Source organism: Paramormyrops kingsleyae, chromosome 11, assembly GCF_048594095.1.
Source record: "Paramormyrops kingsleyae isolate MSU_618 chromosome 11, PKINGS_0.4, whole genome shotgun sequence".
In the NCBI taxonomy this organism is placed as follows: Eukaryota; Metazoa; Chordata; class Actinopteri; order Osteoglossiformes; family Mormyridae; genus Paramormyrops; species Paramormyrops kingsleyae.
The window spans coordinates 25,371,976-25,392,998 of record NC_132807.1 but is presented as its reverse complement, the minus strand read 5'-3'; the positions used below and the strand labels follow the sequence as shown (position 1 = coordinate 25,392,998).

Sequence of the window (21,023 nt, the reverse complement as noted above, 5' to 3'; positions counted from 1 at the left end):
CAATCCTTACTTTCACGTGGATTATTATGTCGTATTCAACACATTCTCTGGCTATTTACGTAAAAACGCATGACTCAACCCAGCATTACATATACGAAAGTAACATACTGAATATATCCTTCTATCACATGCTAGTCGCATGCCATGTGCTACAGGCGAGATTTGTGATTGGTCGATAATGAGATCAAAGCGCCTTATACATCCTGCAATGTAATCTTCCGCCATTGAGGGTTTGTAATGTCATATTTCCTTAAATCATTATTTAAAAAAACGTTTCAATCAATTAAAATATATGTGACTTAAAGAGGATATTTAGAAATTATATTTTGAAAATGTGACTTGAACGCGGGCATGTTATATTGCGAACTATTTTTCGAGTCGGAGAGATACAGAATACACAATAAGTAGTACCGGCAAATGAAAGGGTTCACCTTGAGCCGGTGGCCTGGACTGTAGCGCGTCAGTTTGCGAAGTCGTTCATCCTGTTCTGGTGAGTTTGCGTCCAGTGAAAGGTGCCTCTGAGTACCCGAATAAAACCCTCGAAGTACGAGTTTTAGCATTATTATTTTCCTTCTTAGTTAGCTGTCATGCTGCATTAGTTGCGGGGTAACGCGTGCAGTTTGGGTTAACAGTATACTATTTAAAGTATAAGATGACGACTGCCTTGTACAGGTGGTTCAGATAGTCTGCAGCTTAGTAGGTAATATGACCGAAGGGGCTTCTCATGGAGAATACACCCCGTAACGCATTAATTTTCTAGGCGGTCAAGTTATCCTAACTATTTAAGCTGGTGGCGTTTTTATATAAAACTGTCATTAATCTGTTCACCATATGCTCGTAGGTCATTAAAAATTGCCCGAGCCGTTTAAGATACTACCTTGTATGTTGTCGTGTAACCAGAATGTTGTGGACCATACGTTTCTGACTAGGTAATAAATCCGTGTACGTCAATGAGGAAGCAGCCTTCCGGCTTGGCGAAAAGCGACTAGCTAAAAACGCAGGAATGTCAGCGTGAGGCGTATCTAGCACTGGCTGAGTTTCTGTCAGTTTAATTGCAGGCTGGTGTGTTTTTGGGGTCTCGTCTCTGTGCTGCTTTTCCCCACTGGAAGATGTTGCGGTTGGCCGGGCATCGCCATCCGTTAGGCAGCGCTCCCCCTCCCTTCCCTTGGCCGCTCTCCGGTTCGGGGGGGAAAATGTGACGCAGACATGCTAACGTGACCGGCGGCGCATCGGCCCCCGGGCAGCACTAAAGCTGCCTACCGCATTCTTGTCTCTTACCGTTACTTACGTGCCGGGATGATAAATACATGCTACTTTGTCGTTTTTATTGGGGTTTTCGTATGAACGGTACTAGTGGGGGCACGAGATACCGTCCTGCGCTGTCTGCGTTGCGCAGAGGTATAAATTATTAAATATGGTCATTGACCTTGCCGGCATGTCATCTGTCTCCCTGCGCCTCTACGGTTCGCTTTACACTCGATAGCCAGAGCGCTGGGTTTTTCTGTCTGCCTTTAATGTGGCATCTTAAGTAGTTTCGCCACGACGCTCATGATTAAATCAGGCAAAAGAAGGGTTTCATTTCCCTATGCTGCCTCCTGCAATTCACGTAATTGTTCTATTGCATGCGTGTTGCTGCTCATTTCATGGGTATTTTACAAAATCAACAATGTTTCTGGGATGGTGCTGAGTCTGTTTCTCGCTGCCTTTCCTGGTTTTTTTTTCCCCCTGTTCTCCGGCTCGCCATTGGCTGAAGCGCTGTCAGTCACCTCATCGTCTGACTGAGCATCCCTCCCCCTCCGGAGTTCTGCGGAGTCATAACGTTACAGAGTACCACGTGTTCTGCTGAAATAATTCATACTTGTAGGCACCTAAATCAAAGCCGCATAGAAATAAAAAAAAATACGTAGAAAGTCGGGGGTGAGAGCCCTAACATTTTCGTCGGTGGATGTTCAAAATCACATTTCTTAAAAAGTTGAGTTTCAGCTATATTTAATTGACTAAGCTAAATCCAAGATATTTCATAAAACCTAATCAGTGGAGCTAGTGTCTGCAATCAAGTAAATGTTTTAACAAACCTACAATTGTGGTTATGACATTATCCAGGAGTTGCGATGTGGTTTTCTTGCTGGCTCAAGTTCTTGTCATGTGGGTGGGGGTATGATTCGTTGAATTGCCAGGTTGGAAAGGGAAAAACCAGTCTTCTGACTGGCAAAATGAATGTGTTCAGTTTTTTTCCACTGTGAAGTTCTAGTATGATGCACAAAGAGGCTTGAGTTTGGCCTTGAAGTAGTCATTCAGGGATGTCTGTTTCTGGCATGCACACTTCCTGACAGCAGTAAGTCGTTTGGTATTGCCCCTCAAGGTGACTCAATGGACCCACTTTACTCACTGCATGTGGTGTACGTGCATCCTCACCAGTCTTTAGCAGCCAGCATTAATCACCAAATGTGATTTCAGGGAAGCTGAGAATTGCGCGTGTCTGTGTGCGCGCTGGATTATGTGTGACTGCATCTGTGGTGGCAGGAAACGATCTGACTGTACAGGCTCCCCTGATCCTGCCTATTTAATCTGTGCTTCATTCTGAGAGCTTCAATGCGTAGCAGTGCTTCGTAGTCATTTCTGATGCAGGCTATTCCATTAGAAAGCCCTGCTTTAAATAGACGGGCAACGTTATTGAAAGGTTTTGAGTGCTCTGTTTAAGTACTGACATCTACTGGTCTCTTCCCCCCCCCCCCCCCAGACCAAACCACATGTGTAACCAGAGTCTCTGGCCTGGGTCCCCTGCAGGGGTCAGCATAGTGTACTTGGGACATGAGTCCTGTAGCATAATGAAGACCCTAGGGTTTACCCCAGGGCTCTTCCTGGCCACCCGTATGCTGTGGGTGTCTGGTGCTCCTTTTCTGTCAGCCCCTATCATAGGACCGTCTAAGCCTTCATTAAGATCCTCATATTTCCATGGCGGCTGGAGCCAAAGCTCCGTGAGGTATGTAGCCAGGCGGTTTGAGAAACGTAGGCATCATGTGGACTGCCCAGTTACCGATGAGGCTGAGGTCATGGCGATGATTACGACGTCCTGTGTCGCCTTGTCCTGGTCGTGTCGGCACCAAATAGTGGTGTAGTGTTTTGCTAAAGCTGTAGTAGAGTAAAAGTGACTGAAGCGAGTGGAGCTGCTGCCAGATACGATTCCTAGGATTAATTGCTCTTCCAGCACTAACTATATATGGGGACACTGCATGTATGTCAAGAGTGTGGTTGATATTTAAAGGGGAGGCATGTCACACTGCGTATGACCTTGAGAGCATTCTGCGGGGATCCTTTGGGGAATGTTTCATCCCTTTAACACAAATGTATGGCAGTCGAAGTGGTATTACATGCCTGTCATTCTCTGACGAATCAGTGTTATGCTTGCAAACTCATTTATGTGGTTAGCTGGTTGCCTGACTGGAAGAAGACCATCTGTTCATGCCAGAAATACAATGCTATGGCCTTCAGAATTTAAGGTTAGCCTGCTTGTCCAGGTCATGCTGTACAGTTGATTGTTTACATAGATAACTGCCCGTATGGCTTTTTAGTACTTCAGTGAAAACCCCTTACAACGGTTTCAAATAAAAACTTGCAGATAAATGTTTTGGGGCTGTATTTTTTTGGGTAGGCATGCTAATTAATTTAAGAAAATTAATTAATTGTTTTACGCTGTATCCATTTTTTATATATATATGTGTGTGTGTGTGTGTGTGTGTGTGTGTGTCTGCCATTGCGTTCAATATATCTGCAGTTTAAAAATAGACTTAAAATGTTAATACAAGCTTTTAATCATTCATAAATTGTAATTGGGCAAAATTACATAAAATGCGGTTTGGTTCATTTTGTTGGGTCCTGACATGTAGTATACTGGCAGGAACATCAAAGCTGGGACGATGTGATGCGATGCAAGTGTGGATTAAAGAGGAAGTGATGTGTATAGCCTTCACTGGCAGAAATCCGCCCCCTTCAGCTTCCGCCTACCCAGCTTGCCCCCCCACCAGCCACGTTCAAGAGAATGTGAGGCTCTACACGTACTGCACTGGGCTGTCCCCTGTTTCCAAAAAGGCCTTTAGAGACTCCGCTTGTGCCTGACTGGTCTCTTTGACTTTTTTCACTATGACTGCAAAACAGAACCTCAAGTTTATGGAAATTGTAAGCTGCCAGCACACAAACACATTCTGAATTACACATCAAGGTGGAGTTCCCACAAACCCTGGGGCGGTTTTGTGTCTCCCATCTGCGTTGCTTTTGGGCATCAATATGCTTAGGTGCCACCATTACCTTCCTTTGTCCTTTAAAAATGTCACATTTACTTGTTGCTAAACTAATATAATAGACTTGTACTTTTAGTGAATCTGCATTATTGTGTCAAGGACTATCGAGTTATTTGCTACCAGTCAGGGTCAAAAAATAAACAAGTAGTGTGAATGGGGTTGGAAACATGTGGCAAGTTTTTCAGTGATTGGTTTTAGAGTTCTTCTAATCCTGTGGTGAAATAATGTCTCATCTGACAAAGGGGTTCCTTCCACTCTTGGTCAACTAGCGGTATCATTGCCTCTGATCCTTGCCCCGATATCGTCCATTCATGTCTGTGTCAGAGCCTGTTTAAACAGTGAAAGGATCCTTTTCTTTGCTCTAAGGGTGTGTCTCATACCTAAGTGAAGGCTTTCTCATAGTTCTGCTTCCCTTTTACAACATAGGCACGTCTGTTGCACTACTATTTCTCAATGAGTGAATTCAAGTTAGGTTTTATTTACATTCTGTTCTGATGTTGAGCCAAACTGCACTAAAAGGTCATGGATGCTGATATGGACTCTGAACAATTCCAATAAGGCTTCTGATTCTGCAGCTACTTCATTAGGAGTTACACATTACTAGGCTTCTTTTACATAATTTATGACAGTGCTACATATACTATTCCATTGTGGTTCTCAAAAGCTAATTTGTATCTTGGTAGACCTTATGACTACCTGAATGGCAAAAAAGAGTGTAACTGTATGCAGGCAACTTCTTTATATAATGCCAAATATAGAGGAAAAGGGGATGTTGGAAATTGTTGCACACATTTAACTTCAGTTGCAACATTTTGTGAAGTTTTAAAGTTGTAGTGAAATCTTTAATTCACCTTGTAGGGTAAGTTCAGTTACTCTTGTAACAGGAAACTTGAACCGCGGTTGAAATTCCTCCACAATAACTGTCCCAGTTTCTTTCCTGGGTATAGGAACTGATTTTACAGTTTGGTTTAACCATCCTGCAGCGTTCTCTAAGGCCAGAGACCCCTCGCTGCATCACTGAGCACATTGGCTTAATTATCTTTCTGGTTTTCCAGGATCAGATTATTTTTTTCCTCTAGATAATTGTCTTGCAGCATGTTCAGCCCCCAGGTGAATTAGCTGATAGTTTTAGAGGAGAGGTTGCTCTCCAAGAGCTTTAGGTGTCTTTGTCATGATCTGGCTCTGCACTGCAAAGGAAATGGGTGACTCCCTGGGGAATGGGTGCAGTGACAGTACAGACATGTGTATACTTTTCAGTAACATGTAAGCGTTACGGCACGAATGTTCTGTTTGACCTGTTATGTGGTAAGACTTCTCCAAGAGAGATTTGGCATACCGTAGATATGTATCTAGCAGTGTTGTCTGCTTTTGCAATAATCATTTAAATGCACCCATCTTTTTCCCCTCTATACATGTGTGGTTATGCTTGTAAGCATGGTTTTATCACTTATTTGTAATCTGTTATGTCTTCAGTACATAGACTTATCAACCATTTGAACCAAAGCATGCTGTATCGCGTGTTGTACGTTTTGTTGCTACCGCAAGCAAGAGCTTTGCGACATTCCATGCTTTTGTCCGTCCTAAGTTGTGTCATCTGGCAAAATTTCTTAATGGTCACAATTCTGGTGGTCTGTCTGTATGCTCTGAGATGGCCACTGTCTCTTAATGATCTTCAGTGCAGGATTTAGATGCTGCATGTTGTGTTCTTCTGGTTTGTGTGTACTCCTGTCTTTTGGAGCTTTGTTATGTCTAGTCCAACTTGGAGGTTCTGTTCTCCTCCCCAGGACCTCCCCAACCAACAGCACTCCAATCATGTCAAAGCCCCAAGATTTGGGTTCAGCCTTCATCCAGACGCAGCAGCTGAACGCTGCCATGGCAGACACCTTTTTGGACCATCTATGCCTGTTGGACATAGATTCGGAGCCCACAACAGCCCGCAACACTGGCATCATCTGCACCATCGGTCAGCTGGCTTCCCTTTCCTCAGCCGTTTCCTGCTGTTCCTACTGACCTGCATGTTCCCTCTTCCTGCTTTCTTTAGCACTAAGCTACGGCAATGGCCCACTGTGTGCCAAGCTAATTCACTGGCCTCTTGGGCAGTTTTTATTTGAACTTGCCTTTCCTTCCCCCTCCTAGGTCCGGTCTCTCGCTCTGTTGAAATGCTGAAGGAGATGATCAAGTCTGGCATGAACATTGCTCGTCTGAACTTCTCTCACGGCTCTCACGAGGTGGGTATGAACACCCACCCCTCCCTCCTCGCATCCCTATCTACCATTTTGCTGTCCCCTCATTGTGACATTTGAAGGGTCGGCGTGTGTGAAAAACAATCTGCCCCCATGGCCTTTTCTGACCTGCTTCTGCAGTCTGTATTACAGCCTGGGGGCTTGACCTTTTGAACTTTCCCCTTTAAGAGGCCTTTTTACCTTATCTGTGCAGGTGGGGGTGATTAACAACGCCATGGTGTGCTTCTTGATCAGCTGTTTGATATTTCATGCTTTTGACCATATGCTGTCATGTCACTCTCAAGCCCCTTTTAAAGCTGCATTATCCTAATCCCATCCCCCCCCCAGTCAGACAGACACCCACACATCTTTCCTGAAATACAATGAGTGTTTCAGTTGTATGGCAGGTAATTGTGATAAGCTGGATGGGATTGATTAAATGTATTTCACTTTATCTTGAAACACAGCATTCATTTTTTGTATTTTATGAATGTGATAACTGAGTGGTTTTATTGGAATGGTTTTTTTTTTTAATGCCATATTTTATGGGAGGATGAAAATTCTGATGAGTGGTTGTCATAATTGAATACAGTAAATAAAATAGTATGTTTGGATAAACTGGACACCCAGTCAGTTTCAACCAGTAAATTCTCATAATTAATGGTCTTGATAGTTTACCCAAATTTAGGATAGTTCATGTTTGGGGCAGGATGAGTAAATTGTGCTGTTACCTAGCCTGATTACGGTAACACCAGCTGAGAATGGAATATGGGAATGGAATATGGTTGTCCATACAGTGAGAGGAAACCTCATCTTAGTACTTTGTGTAGCTATAAATAGTGTTTCAGAGGGTAGGAATTTTCTAGCCTATGTCTGTTGTTCAACGTTTTTTTTTTTTCTCCTCGTGCATTAAGGAAAAATGTAGCTTTTCCCAAGGAATTAAACTGACTTAACAGTTCTAGAGTAGCTATTTTGAGTAGCACAATGGTAGCAGAACATCCTATGGGACAGACCATGAGGTAGCATTGCTGATCAGACTTTGTAAGTGACCCAGTGAAGCTATTGGCCAGCTTCCTGTGGCTTATCTTTAGCCTGTGTTCCCTTGTATCGGCTTCTCCTTACACGTCACCGCCCTTCACCCTGTCCTGTGCACGAAAGGAACATCTGATTTATTTATAGGTATCTGTAATGATATCTCATTAGGTGAAACTAAACTCTGTTCTAAATCAGAAGCACACAGTTCAGGAAGCCTTGCAGTTTCCTCAGACTAGCAAGTGCCTGTAACTTCTCCCTGATATGGGAAATTTTGTGGCATAGAAACATTTTTCTCTCACACCATGGAAAGCAAACAATCAGACCTGTGTCAATCCGAAGCATTCTGCCTGTGAACCTACTTATGGTTCCAGCATTCATTTGGTCTAACTTAGGTTGTCTTCCGAATGGAGCAGGATTTGAATATTCTGTTAATCTTGCTAGAAGTTCTCTGCTTGTTCAGAGCTATTTATGTGTCCCTCTTTGCCTGCCTCTGCTGGGCCAGTCCATAACAGATGGTCCCCTGGAAGATTATAGGTTTGACTGTCATAGACCAGGAAGGTGTGATCCAGCTCTGATCTTCTCTGCCCACCATTTGTGGGAGTTCAGTGACTCAGCTGGCAACCTTAGTTCATTCTTGTTTTAATTATGGGACATAATGTTTATCACCTCATTAGGCTCCCTGTGGGTTTCTGAGCCTTTTTGGTTTTACCCTTTGATTTCTCTCCCCCCCATCCCCCCATTACTGTGTTTTATTTGGCTAAGCTTTGCCGTTTCTGGTGCCAAAGATTAGTTTTGGCTGGGCCGTCGACTAGACTCGCACAGTTCAGTACAGGTTGTTTTAACCCAACTGTTTATGACTGAATCCTCTTCCTCTTACCCATGCACCACATTAAGTCTTCCTTTGATCCTTTTCACAGTACCATGGTGACACCATCAAGAACGTTCGTGAGGCCGAGGCGAGTTTTGAACCTGGCAGCATTCACTTCCGGCCCATCGGCATTGCCCTGGACACCAAGGGCCCCGAGATCAGGACGGGACTCATCAAGGGCGTGAGTTGACCATGCAAATACTCGGACGTCAGCATTGTTAACATGTTGTATGATCTGCTCGCTGTTCATGCAAGTTGTTAGATGTTCCTGGATCTCATTTGACATCTCTGCTCTCTCGCCCCACTCAGAGTGGCACTGCTGAGGTGGAGCTAGTGAAAGGAAACAGTATCAGGCTGACCCTAGATGACTCCTACATGGAGAACTGCGACGACAAAATTCTGTGGCTGGACTACAAGAACATCATCAAAGTGGTGGAAGTTGGAAGCAAGGTCTACATTGATGATGGACTGATTTCACTCCAGGTTCAAGAGATTGGTGAGCCCTGGTCTTGTCAGATTATTGACCTTTGGCTGCTACTCTTGGGAGTAGTGAAATAGAAGTGTAGCAACCCCCCCCCCCCCCTTCAATATAAGTGAATTGCTCACCAGATTGTCTTATGATGGTGTCATGCATGAGTTAATATGAATCTCATGACTGAAGTGTGGCGTGACAGATGCCCTCTGCCCTCCCCATGCTAGGGGCTAACTACCTGGACTGTGTCATCGAGAACGGTGGCACCCTGGGCAGCAAAAAGGGCGTGAACCTTCCAGGAACGGCCGTGGACCTGCCCGCTGTGTCGGAGAAGGACATCAAGGACCTGCAGTTTGGCGTGGAGCAGGGCGTCGACATGGTGTTTGCCTCCTTCATCCGGAAGGCCGCCGACGTGCACGCCGTCCGTGAGGTGCTGGGCGAGAAGGGCAAGAACATCAAGATCATCAGCAAGCTGGAGAACCACGAAGGGGTCCGCAGGTACATCCGGGAAGGGGTCAGGGCTTCGCTGGATGGGATGCAGCTCTGAAGGAATATCGGAATATCATATGGCCTAGCAGGCTCATTTGAGGTCCTCCACGCTCCATAGATGTTTAATGAACGTTGCGTGTGGAGAGTCTGAAGCAGGCTTCACTTTCGTCACCACAGGTTTGATGAGATCATGGAGGCCAGTGACGGCATCATGGTGGCACGTGGTGACCTGGGCATTGAGATCCCTACGGAGAAGGTCTTCCTGGCCCAGAAGATGATGATCGGCCGCTGCAACAGAGCTGGAAAGCCCATCACTTGTGCCACTCAGGTGTGTGAAGCTGCTTCTCTCTCTCTCGGGGGAGCTGGATGGCCTTTCTAGCAGATCCAGGTCACTTCAAGGTAAATGGAAACCTAGCGGTGTGCCTGAGATGTGGTCAGTGAGTCCTCTTGGTAATGCAGATGCTCGAGAGCATGATCAAGAAGCCTCGCCCTACCCGTGCCGAGGGCAGCGACGTGGCCAACGCCGTTTTGGATGGTGCAGACTGCATCATGCTCAGCGGGGAGACCGCCAAAGGTGACTACCCCCTGGAAGCAGTCCGTACCCAGCACATGGTGAGTGTCTTGTATCTTGGGAGGTCTGGGTGTTTGTTAGCTCAGGGTCAGTCAGCTGGCAGGATTTGGGTAAACTTTTGTTGTCAGTCTGTTATGTTGTTAAAATATAAAATACGGCAGCTTCATGCCATTTCTTGCTTTCAGTCGGAGGACACTTTCGGCCGGCCAAATAAACTGCCCCACCCTCACCTCTGCTGTTTTTGTGGTTTTTTATTTTCACTTTATTTTTTTATCTGGGCCTGACCTCCGAGACGCCTCAGACATGTTTTGTGAGTGCCTTGAGCCACGGGTGCTGAGCGTGGCCGGCGCAGTCTCTGAGGGCCCTGCCTGTGGAACTAACTCTCTGCCCTCACTGAAAACAAGCCACCCTGACGCCTCACCAGGATCCATAGCTCGATGCTACGCTAACTCTGCCCTTCGCTAACCTTGCTCTCTGCCCATAAATGCTTTCTGCCATCCTGCTTAACATAACTCTGCACTCTCCTGATATGGCCACGTCTCTTCCTCACTAGTGCTTTTTAATGGGTGTCGTAACACCTCTGTTGCACTCTTCTGCTTTATCGGTACTAGGTTTCATAACTAATAGGAAGCAACCGTTGGATGTTCTTGTTTTATGGGTCATGTAGAGTGCTGTGGTGTCTAATGTAGCATCAGCTCGCTTGATACTAAAACAGCATTTAGTGCTGTTATTTTGAAGCGAAGACACGGAGTGGAGTTGTTTGATTTGACCTGCTTAGTTTTGATGGATGATTTTAATTCTCTCACTAACTGCAATGAACTAAATCTGCTTTGCGTATTCTTCCTGTCTCTCCGTTCTCTTCCTCACTCTGCCCGTCTGCATCGTGGGCCTCGCCTCCGTCTGCACGCCAGATCGCTCGCGAGGCGGAAGCCGCCATGTTCCACCGGCAGGTGTTCGAGGAGCTGCGCCGCGCCAATCCGCACTCCACCGACCCGGCCGAGGCTATCGCCATCGGTGCCGTCGAGGCTTCCTTTAAGATCTTGGCCTCGACGTTCATTGTTCTCACAGGTTCTGGAAGGTATGCGGTCAGAAGGTACCAGGGGGATGGGGATGGGGATGCCCACTCGACTTGGCCTTCTCTGGTCTGCCCTCCCAAGCCCTGGGCTTTGGGCTCAAAGTTGGTGTTGAGCGGGACAAAGGAGTGCTGGCATCAAGATAGCCATCTGAGGGCTGGGAACAGGATCGTGCGTTAATAGAGTAGGCCAGTAGGGATAGGCAGGCAGTGCCATGGAGAGAGATGGCTTGGCAAATGGCACCTTCCCCTTCATAATACTCAGCAATCTGGAGGTTATCCAGAATCTGAATTGAAACCAACCGCACTCTGGAGGATTTGTCCAGATTTGCATGCGAGTTGGGTTGTAATCACTGTCCAGAATTGATGTTTTGGAGGGGATGGATGCCACAGCTTGCATTAGCCACCTCCCTCTGTGCTGGCTGTGTGCGGCGTGACTGAGTAACCCCCCCCGGGACTGCGTGGCCACTCAGATCGCCCGTGAGGCGGAGGCGGCCACGTTCCACAGGCAGCTGTTCGAGGAGCTGCGGCGCTCCTCCCGCCTGACCCGCGACCCCTCCGAGGCCGTCGCCGTGGGCGCCGTCGAGTCCTCCTTCAAGTGCTGTGCCAGTGCCATCATTGTGCTCACAAAGACTGGCAGGTAAGGGGCGTGTTGGGGGCTGGGGGGGGTGGCTGACAAGTGGGACTACCCCCAGCCAGCCCCTCCCCTAGCATCAGAGCTGGAGGATGGGGGCTTTGAGCAGCAGGTGAATGTGAGAATGGAAGAGAAGAGAACTGATTGGTCACAAGCTGATGTTCTCCAGAGGGGCTGTAATGTTGTCATGCCTTCGTTCCTGCGTTGAGTGAGCTTGGCTTTTAAAATGTCTTCACTTGAGAAGAAATGCACCGTAACATGCACCACCCGAGATCTGCACTTCTGCACAAGTTCTAGGCTGCTTGTACACATGCTCTCTGGCTGTTCTCCAGGGAGTCAAGTCAATATTTTCTCAACCTTCAACTTCAATAAAACCAGACTGATTCTTCATAGTGGTCAGTTCCAAATATTAGAACGAATTAGGCTGTTGACCATGAAAAATTATTGACTCAGACTTCAGTGTCTGAAGAGGTTTGTGGGCATAACTGTTACATCTCTTCAACATGGCTTTGCATTTGTATTCACAGCTGTGTAGAAGTTCTGCGCTTGCAGTCCAATATGTAAATTAGTGCTGCACGATATCACATTGTGTTATGGCGCATGTCCAATAATCACCAGGGCTTTAGATGATGGGGGTAACCATTTGTCTGGACACTGGCTTTTCGGTACTATACGGGTGTTTACTTACTCCAGCAGAGTAATTCTTAGGAGTATTCTTAATATTAATGAGGCATATTGCGTCACCCCGAAGCAAGCCCTGGTGATTATTGAACATCTAATTGGAAGTACATCGTGACATATCAGGAAGCCCTAGTGTCGTTTTAAAAATTCAATCACGTAAGTGAAATGTAACTGCAATGCATGTGCAGGAATTGGCCTCATTTGCTTGCTGCTAAATGCTCTGAAAGGCTGTGATGAAGTGATTCTCCTGCACACTGAAATGAATGTGGTGCTTGCTCTGCAGCAGATCTTCAACATTCACTTCAAGTCAGATGTTCCCTGACCTTTTTAGTCTTGAACCATGGCATTTCTGAGCTATATTTAACTCTTCCAGCTGTCTCCATGTTCAGTGTGTCATTGGCATCGCCCTCGGTCATGGCCGTTCTGCTCTGGTTCCTGTGACCGTTCCCCTGTATAATGAAGCATCCCTTACCAGGGACTGAGATCTGAAGACATTTGAGGGTATCCTGATAGCTGGGATGCAAGGATTAAAACGTTGATCTGATCTTATTGAATTTCTGAATGGTGACTAAGACCCCTTTCCTCTCCGTTCCTAGGTCTGCCCACCTCATTTCCAGATATAGACCCCGGGCCCCGATCATCGCTGTAACCCGCAGTGGCCAGACTGCCAGACAAGCCCACCTGTACCGTGGTATCTTCCCTGTGCTGTACAACAAGCCTGCCCATGACGTCTGGGCCGAGGATGTGGACCTGCGCGTTAACTTCGCGATGGACATGGGTGAGCATGCCTGGAGTAGCCCTTGTGCTCCTGTTAGGAGGAGGTGGTCTTGAGTGGTGTCAGTGACCTCATACCCCCGTGATGTACCTGGTGTATTGAGTACCATCCATTAACTGATTATGTGTAATACAGTCATCAAAGTAGTGAGGTTGTTTGATCCTTCTGATCACATTCATGGTCCAGTTCTTCTACGTTCATGCCAAGCTTTGATCTTCCCGGGTGCCCTTTCTGACTGTCCCGCTTCTCGCAGGCAAGGCCAGAGGCTTCTTCAAGACTGGCGACGTGGTCATCGTTCTGACCGGCTGGCGCCCCGGATCTGGCTACACCAACACCATGCGTGTCGTGCTCGTGCCCTAAACTCCTACCTGAAGGACAATCCCCATGCAACTCCCATGACCCCACCTGCTATTGTATCATTTGTCCACGCTACCTTCACCCCCGACAGTTAGGTTGTCACTGCAAACGAAGCCCAACCGTCTGGTTACACACACAAACACACACCAGCCCACCCGAATGCAGTTTTGCTCTGAACAGCACTTCCTTACACTCCAGCTCTTCTCCCTTAGGAGTTCTCATAATGCTGCAGTCTCCAGGACCCCTGTACTCCCTCCTAGAAGCAGAATTTGCCCACAGAAATGTGCCTGGAAGGCTTGCAAGTGCTGGACGGCAGCCTGTCACAGCCGACATCCCCAAAGGAAGCTTTGTATCCACAGGTCTGACTTGCTGGAAGTCAGTCGCTTTTCGACGCAAATGGCTCCATTTGACTAGTTCTCTGTGTGCAGTCATGTGTCTTTCATTCAGTTGTAGTATTGCCATGTCCTCCACTTCTGCTGCTCTGCTGAGGTGTCTTAGCCATGCAGACAGTATTGGGATGGTGGGCAGCTAATCTAATACTTCAGTGTTATAACTCATAGGATTTTTTCCCCCCCCCCATGAAATTTGATGTTAATGCTTAACCAGTTTGGGCGATTTAGCTTTAGCTCTTATGTTTAAAATGGATGAGGATCCAGATTCTTAGCAGGGGTGGGTGTCGAGTGTAAATGATCCCTGAAATGGAGAGAGGCATTACATCAACCTCTCTATTCCCCCACCCCCTGCAGAGGTGTGGAAGGTAATTGAACAGGGGGGTGAGGAGTCTTTCTTTTGTGTTTCCATTTGTGTCTCTTAGTCTCCCATCAATCTGATTGTCAGTAACTAAGTCTCTGTCCTACTGTTGCTTCTTTAATTATAGGATGTAAAACTTCATTTTTGTTTCTGGTGGTGATACAGCTGGTGTAACCATTTCTCCTGCTTGATTGGACCATCAATAAAAGAGATGACCACTGATTGGTGTGTGTGTTTTGAGTGCCAGGGGATAATGGGATGGACGTTTTGTGCTTTATTAAAGTGAAGCTCCTCATTTTGACTACATCAAAAGTTACTTATTCATGCATTGACTGGTCATAGGAGTTTACTTAACATCTAGTTAGATGTTAGTCTGAAGTCAGACCAACCAAAAGGATGGCTCGGTCCTGCCTCTAGTTGCTTGGGCCCACTTGTACAATCTGGTTGGTTCTCTCTCAACCAATTATTCTTCATTCTGCCTTCAGGACATGATTTGTGTAAGTCAAAACCCCCACAAGCTTAAAGCGACTGGTGCCTGATTGGGCCCTGACCTTCACCAGCCTCTCCGTCCGTCCAAAAGCAGCTACTGGTCTTGCAGAGCTAAGATGTGTGACGCATGTAAACGGCCAAGATGCTGTTATATCTAATTCAGGCTTCAGTCCAGGTACAATGAAAATCACAAAGCAGTGTCTCTTACACACATTCTTGACTCTGCTTTTTAAGTAAGAAACTTAAGTTACTTGTAGTGTTGGGGGAGGGGGAATAAAGGGTGATCCACCTACAGCTCGTGGAGCTCCGTGCCGACGCTGTTGGCAGTGCGTGGACAGTGAGTACTACAGACCGTACAGCTGGAGCACTGGAGCAATAGCCTGGGCAACAGTTGGACAATTACTGGTGTTAATTAGTGGGGAAATACTGTGTAGACTGATCTTTCTTGTTCAAGGGTAAGATCATTTATGCCAACGTGCTCAAGACCGTGGTCTGTTATAGTAAGTCTAGTTACAATAAACAATGTCAAGCTTTCTCAAGACCAAGTATATCAGGTGTTATAGAGGAAATCTATGACAAGAATCATGTCAAGTGTAGCTCTTCATAAATACTGCAGTTTTGTAAAGAACTTTAGGGGCGTCAAGCTTTAGACTCCAAATTCAGCCATTTTTCCATTCACCTTTGAGTTTCTCTGGAAAGAAAGATTGAAAGATTTAGCCTTGGGGATTGGGAGTTTGCTTATGAACGGGTCATACACTAGGCCAACTTGGAAGAGGTTGACTCACAATTTCTCTGCAGTAGAGTTAATGTAAGTAATTGACAGGTCTTCAGCATGCCTAGAAATCCCATTACCAGCTATCACATAATGGTTTAGTACAGGGGTTACCCAGAAAGGGCCATTGTTTTTGGCTTTTTGCCACAACTCCCTAATTAGAGGACTGATTGACTGAAGAGTCCTCACACCTGGGCTTGAACAGCTGAGCTAAAGGTTAAAGGTAAAGATTGACTACCCCTGGTTAGTGTCATTTGACATTGTGATCTAACTGCAGGTTTCCAGGTGAGACAGTGGGTTATCATCAAGATGGGTTTTTAAATGACTGTATAGGGGGGGAAGAGCTGTGTAATAGTTGTTTATCCAAGGCGGAACAGGCTCAATGAACCTCATAATTCTATGTGAGGCCAGGAATGGGTGATGTCACATCCTGTTCAGCTGGACAGGAAATGAAGACAGCTTAGGGGCGCCAGATTGGGGCCTTGACACTGCATATCTAGAGAAAGTTGAAAAGCCAAGTGGAACAACAAAAACTGACTTTACAGAGCATTTCCACCTATAATTTATGCGTTTATTTCCTGACCGCTGACAATTACCAAACAATCTTTTTATTTTTCAACTCAGTAAAAAAGTCTTCCTTTCAAATCTGCTTTCTTCAGGTTCCAACTGTACAACGTTACCAGCACAACACACTAAAATCTTATGTTTGGACTATTATTTATATAATGAATTTCTGTATCACACTTTATAGCTGCAATGCCTTTTCTTTAATGCCATGTATCACCAACTAACCTCACTGAACTTCCACCTGCACGCTATTCTACTTATACTGTATATGAGAAGAGCGCCATCTGGTGTCCAAGAAAATGTCAAAATGTATCCAACCTAAACTTAGGCATCCCAGAATCAAAGATTTAGATTTAATTGCTTATAGCTGGCTCTTCTGTTAGAGAAATGGGGAAATTCACCATATGTACTCAGGAAGGACGAGCAAACAACTTAAGAGTCCATGTCTTTAATCACAACCAGCTGGCTTACATTGATAATATGGGAAGCCAGGTGTTTCTAGCTCTCCTCATTCTCAGCCATTAAACGTTTAATCAGTATGGACCACAGCCTACCTGACTTACCGAGACTCTATTTGGGGGGGCTTCAGCCCCGTTGAAAAATCATTCAGATCCCATACCGTATTTCTTAACATTGAAAGTGGCTAACCTGCTGGGGGCTGAGCACCCCCCCTCCTGGACTGAGCAAATGCTGAGTAAAAGGATAAAAGTCCATGAACCTGACTTGTGACAACGAGTTGTGAATTCTTCGGTGTGTGGGGTGCAAAGTGAAGATAATCGCTCTCCTCCTCCTTTTAATCAGAGTTCTAAGGCTCCGTATCAGGAAGCCAGAGGCTGGAATGATTCCACCATGCGTGGATAGTTGTGCGCTTGCCCTGTCCTGACATGACCTGTCTCTGCTGTATTCAGACAGGCTCTGGACCACAGCTTAACCAACACGAGTCACCGGAAGCTTAAAAAAAACAACGCTGCCAGTTTTTATTTCCACACCACTGGGCATGTTCCATAAAATGACAAATACACTATGAAGTCAGTCCGAAAATGGGCCTTTAATGAGCAGAGAACCTGCAAGGGGCAGCTGGTTCAGGGCTCATATTGGAGGGATCTGAATAGACAAACGGCAGAGAGGTCAGTGAGTGTCCTGCTCGTAAACCACACCCACTTGCCGCCTGGCCTCGTCCATGATGTCAGCTAGGAGGTGTGAGTCTGCCAGTGACATCCGGCTGCTCTCTTTGAGACCTGGAGAAGGAAACCCCTTTTATTTTCCTTCACATCTTATTTACTCGGCTCAAGCCATTTGTCTGTGACAACAGGCTAAATTAAATGACAGTTCTGATAGGCATTAGGGGCTTGCCATAACACTGGGAGCAGTGGCAGAAAATGAACAGACTCCCAGCACCATTCAGAACTGCCAAGTCACTGATGCATACATGACAAACCATCGAAAGTATTTCTGCGTTATGTGCCAGATTCATCGTCCATCGGCTCATCTTCTGTACTACAAAAGCACGCTGCTGCCATCTAGTGGCCGTGCTGTCGAATTAACAGGCAAACACTGTTCGACGTCAAACGCGGCTGGGAGTCATGCGGCATGCACAACACCGCCTGAAGCGTCACCTGAAATGAATTAAATATTTGTGCAACAAACAGCATCCTTGTCTCCTGAATTACGGATAAGGGAAAACAGACTGATAAACAAAATTAACCTGAATGAATGTACTACAGCGTAATAAGTGAGGAGACGAGCTCAAGGTAGACTAACAACCCAAATCCAAACAAAGAGCACCCTCACAAAGATCACCAGTTGTCCATTTTGCGTGACAGACCTGTGAGCAAACACTGGCGCACCTCCTCCGCCTCGTAGCGCATGCCTGTGCTGTTTATGAAGTTGAGGGGGACCGAGGGCTCCGGCAGCGGGTACTGGGTCTCCTTCCCATTCACAATCAGGGAGGTGGGGCTCCACATGTGGCTTGGGATCTGGGGGGGGGGGGGTTATTCTAGGGTAAGAACTTTCAGGGACTCCTCAGGAACAGGGTGGGGTCAAAGGGGTTCCCATAGTTGGGGTCAAAGGGGGGGGGGAGGAATAGTGAGATGATTTCCAGAGTATGTTAATAAATATTTAAAATGGGGGGGGGGGGGGGGGTTACGTGTCTCTGGCACTTTTATATGCAATATGTAACAGTCATGGGCTGAAAAGTTTGGGAACCATGCATTACTGTATGTTCATGCTGATCTACCTACATTGTATATACAGGAAAAGCGCCACCTGCTGTCTGAGAAAATGACTAACTACATCCTACCTAAACTTGTGTATCTCAGAATCAAAGATTTATATTTAATTGCTTATAGTTGGCTCTTTTGTCAGAAGATTAACTATGAAAAATTCACCCACCTTAATCACCCCTTTAGTTCCAATAATGGTGGCATCATTGGGAAGCTCCACAGCAACGCTGCAGATGATCACGGCCATCCTGTTGCCTGAGAACGTCAGGACAAGCACCATGGCTTCATCCACACCTGGGCAAAACACCATCACCTTAGACTGCAGCCATAAACACGTGTGCATCCAACTACCGTCCCTAGCCCATCTGCAGACCCCAAGGAACAGACCAAAGTGCATGTAAAAGATCCTTTGGATTTTACCAGACTCAGCTTCTTGTCCTCTAAGATTTACATGCATTATTCTGTCATAATAAACCCAATTTATTAAACCAAGCATGGTTTAAACACTGCTGGTCAGTAAAACCTAAAATAAAATAAAACTTTTATTTTGCAGCTTTTACAAGCAAAAATACGGACTTTCCTGAGCGGAACAGGGTATTAATGACAGAATCTTGCTTTTATTGTGCAATAAACTACTGTAGCCCTTTATTTTGTAAATCATTTGTAGATTTCACTCATAATCCAAGTGGTTCCTCCTCTAAATCAAATATGTGTGAAGTGATTTAAAAGTGAATCCATACTCTGCATCTGTAAGGTGACAGTTTTTGCCCTTGCCTGAGGAAAATGGTCAAGGTACCATAAACCTTGAGTCTCTGGCTCTTTCTGGCGGCCCTGCATCCCCAACCCCCATGCGACTCTGACCACCCAGGCCTCTGCTACCTGTGTCCAGGCAGACCCCGGTGGCCTGGATGGACTCAGGCTTCTCGCCCTGGTAGACCATGCAGGCAAACTGCAGGCCGTAGATCCCGATGTCCAGCAGCGCCCCGCCGCCTAATTCCTTCTCCACCGCGCGGGGCACGTGCCTCAGCGGGAAGCCAAAGTCAGCCTTCACCATCTTCACCTCTCCCACCACACCCAGGGCCAACAGCCGGCTGATCTCCAGGGATGCGGGGAAAAAACGTGTCCACACGGCCTTCAGCGGTGAGAAGCAGTGATGGGAGAAATAGGAACTTGTGTCATTAATCACAGACTGACTTAGCAGGTAATTCCCCTATTAGCATGTGTGAGCGGTTTCAGTACCTCCATCAGAAAGACCTGGTTCTTCCTGGCTGCAGTGACCAGCAGCTCCACCTCCCTGGAGTTCATGGCAAGTGGTTTCTCACACAGTACATTTTTCCTGGAGTTCATGAAGAGCTCTCCCAGCTGGAGATGGCAGGGGTGAATGGAGCCAATATACACAACATCTGGCCACAAGAAGAGGGAACGCCAGCAGAATGAGAGACAAGTCATCAGAATGAAATCTAAAACGAATATGCAGTATCGTAATAGCGCAGGTAGACGTACCGATCTCCGGGTCTTTTGCAAGTTCTTCGTAGTTCCCATAAGCTCTCGGGATGCCGAATATTTTGGCGAAGTCTTGGGCATGCTGCAGATTGCGGGCGGCCACAGCCACTACCTGGGGAAAACAGCGGATCACACACGAGCAATCATGAGTTTTTCATTCTAATGACATCTCCAAAAAATGTTCTTTATTGAAGCACACAATGTGCTGTTTGAATTAAAGCGAACGACTATTTTAGAGTGCGCAAATAGTCGGCGCATTACAGTATAAACAGCCCTTGATTACTCGTTGTGCCTGCTCTACTGCCAGGATAATGTCAGTTTCATATTTAGTTTCACTTTAAATTATTCGTGTGGGCGTCCATTAGTTGCCCGAAAATCTCTGTATGTCAGCTGTGATTCTTGTTAAAACCTGCCGAGCAACAAAACGTTAATATCTGTATGAATGAAAAAAAGTACGCAAGTTCGTTTCGCTATACAACTAAAAGTCCAGCCACTGTTCTTAAGTTCGTCTAAAGTTTTGCACCGGGGGACTTGAACAGTCGGACCCACAAGTTTGGTAGTAAAGCGCCGGGAACGTGTGGCACGTGGATCTACCTGGTGGTCCTCAGCAGACAGAGTCTTCAAGGCCACGACGAAATCGTGGCTGATCTTCCCAGCGCTACAGATTCCCCATTTGGTTGCCATGTTGGAGCCGGATGGGGGATTTTTTTAGTGAATGTATTTGCTGAATCTGCTCCGCCGCGGCGCCAGAGGGGGAATCGCGCGTCACATGAGGTGGCGGCAGGTGGAAACACCCCCGCCTGACCAACTTCTGATCGGGAAGTTTCTGCATCGTGTTTTTCCTCAAGTGTTTAAACAGCCCACAATAGGGGAAGCATTTATCAGTTTCGTGTGCTTGTGCAGTGTTTAACAATTTCCCTTATAGATGTATTCCCTTATTATTCAACGCTTATGAAACCCGGCTTGTTTTACCAGAGGGGTATACTGTCTTACCTATAATGATGATTTTGTTTTAATACTTAATGGCAGTGCATGCACATGTATTTTTGTTTAATTTATGCAATGTGCATAGCAAGGGCGTAGATATAGGTATGGACGTTATGGATTGTGTGAGTAATGTGTCTGTTTTGGAGGGGTGGAGGGGCTCGGCGCTAATTTGGTCCCTTTGGTACTTACTGTAGGCCCTTGATAAAGAGTCATGATCCATCTGAATATTGGACGCATAAGGAGATCATTCCTATACATT

At 46.2% G+C, this 21,023-nt stretch overlaps 2 protein-coding genes across 3 annotated transcripts; one reads left to right on the top strand and one right to left on the bottom strand.

Moving 5' to 3' along the window:
• The first annotated feature begins 389 nt into the window (after window positions 1-389).
• pkma (pyruvate kinase M1/2a) lies at window positions 390-14,446 on the top strand. Of its 2 annotated transcripts, none has more exons than XM_023819646.2 (11): window positions 390-490; window positions 6,083-6,261; window positions 6,435-6,526; window positions 8,473-8,604; window positions 8,733-8,919; window positions 9,123-9,393; window positions 9,562-9,712; window positions 9,844-9,996; window positions 11,501-11,667; window positions 12,939-13,120; window positions 13,371-14,446. In XM_023819646.2, the coding sequence occupies exons 2-11, from the start codon at window positions 6,111-6,113 to the stop codon at window positions 13,475-13,477; spliced, it is 1,593 nt and encodes a 530-aa protein (XP_023675414.1). In that variant the 5' UTR covers window positions 390-490; window positions 6,083-6,110; the 3' UTR covers window positions 13,478-14,446. The 2 variants fall into 2 exon arrangements, with proteins under 2 accessions (XP_023675414.1, XP_023675415.1); XM_023819647.2 differs by lacking the exon at window positions 11,501-11,667 and adding an exon at window positions 10,867-11,033.
• Window positions 14,447-16,484: 2,038 nt separating this feature from the next.
• On the bottom strand, window positions 16,485-20,533 carry dhdh.2 (dihydrodiol dehydrogenase, tandem duplicate 2). Its single transcript, XM_072718341.1, has 7 exons — window positions 20,372-20,533; window positions 19,778-19,889; window positions 19,514-19,677; window positions 19,154-19,406; window positions 18,444-18,568; window positions 17,878-18,028; window positions 16,485-17,290 (listed from the first exon to the last, which is right to left on the bottom strand). The coding sequence occupies exons 1-7, from the start codon at window positions 20,459-20,461 to the stop codon at window positions 17,181-17,183; spliced, it is 1,005 nt and encodes a 334-aa protein (XP_072574442.1). The 5' UTR covers window positions 20,462-20,533; the 3' UTR covers window positions 16,485-17,180.
• Window positions 20,534-21,023: the final 490 nt, after the last annotated feature.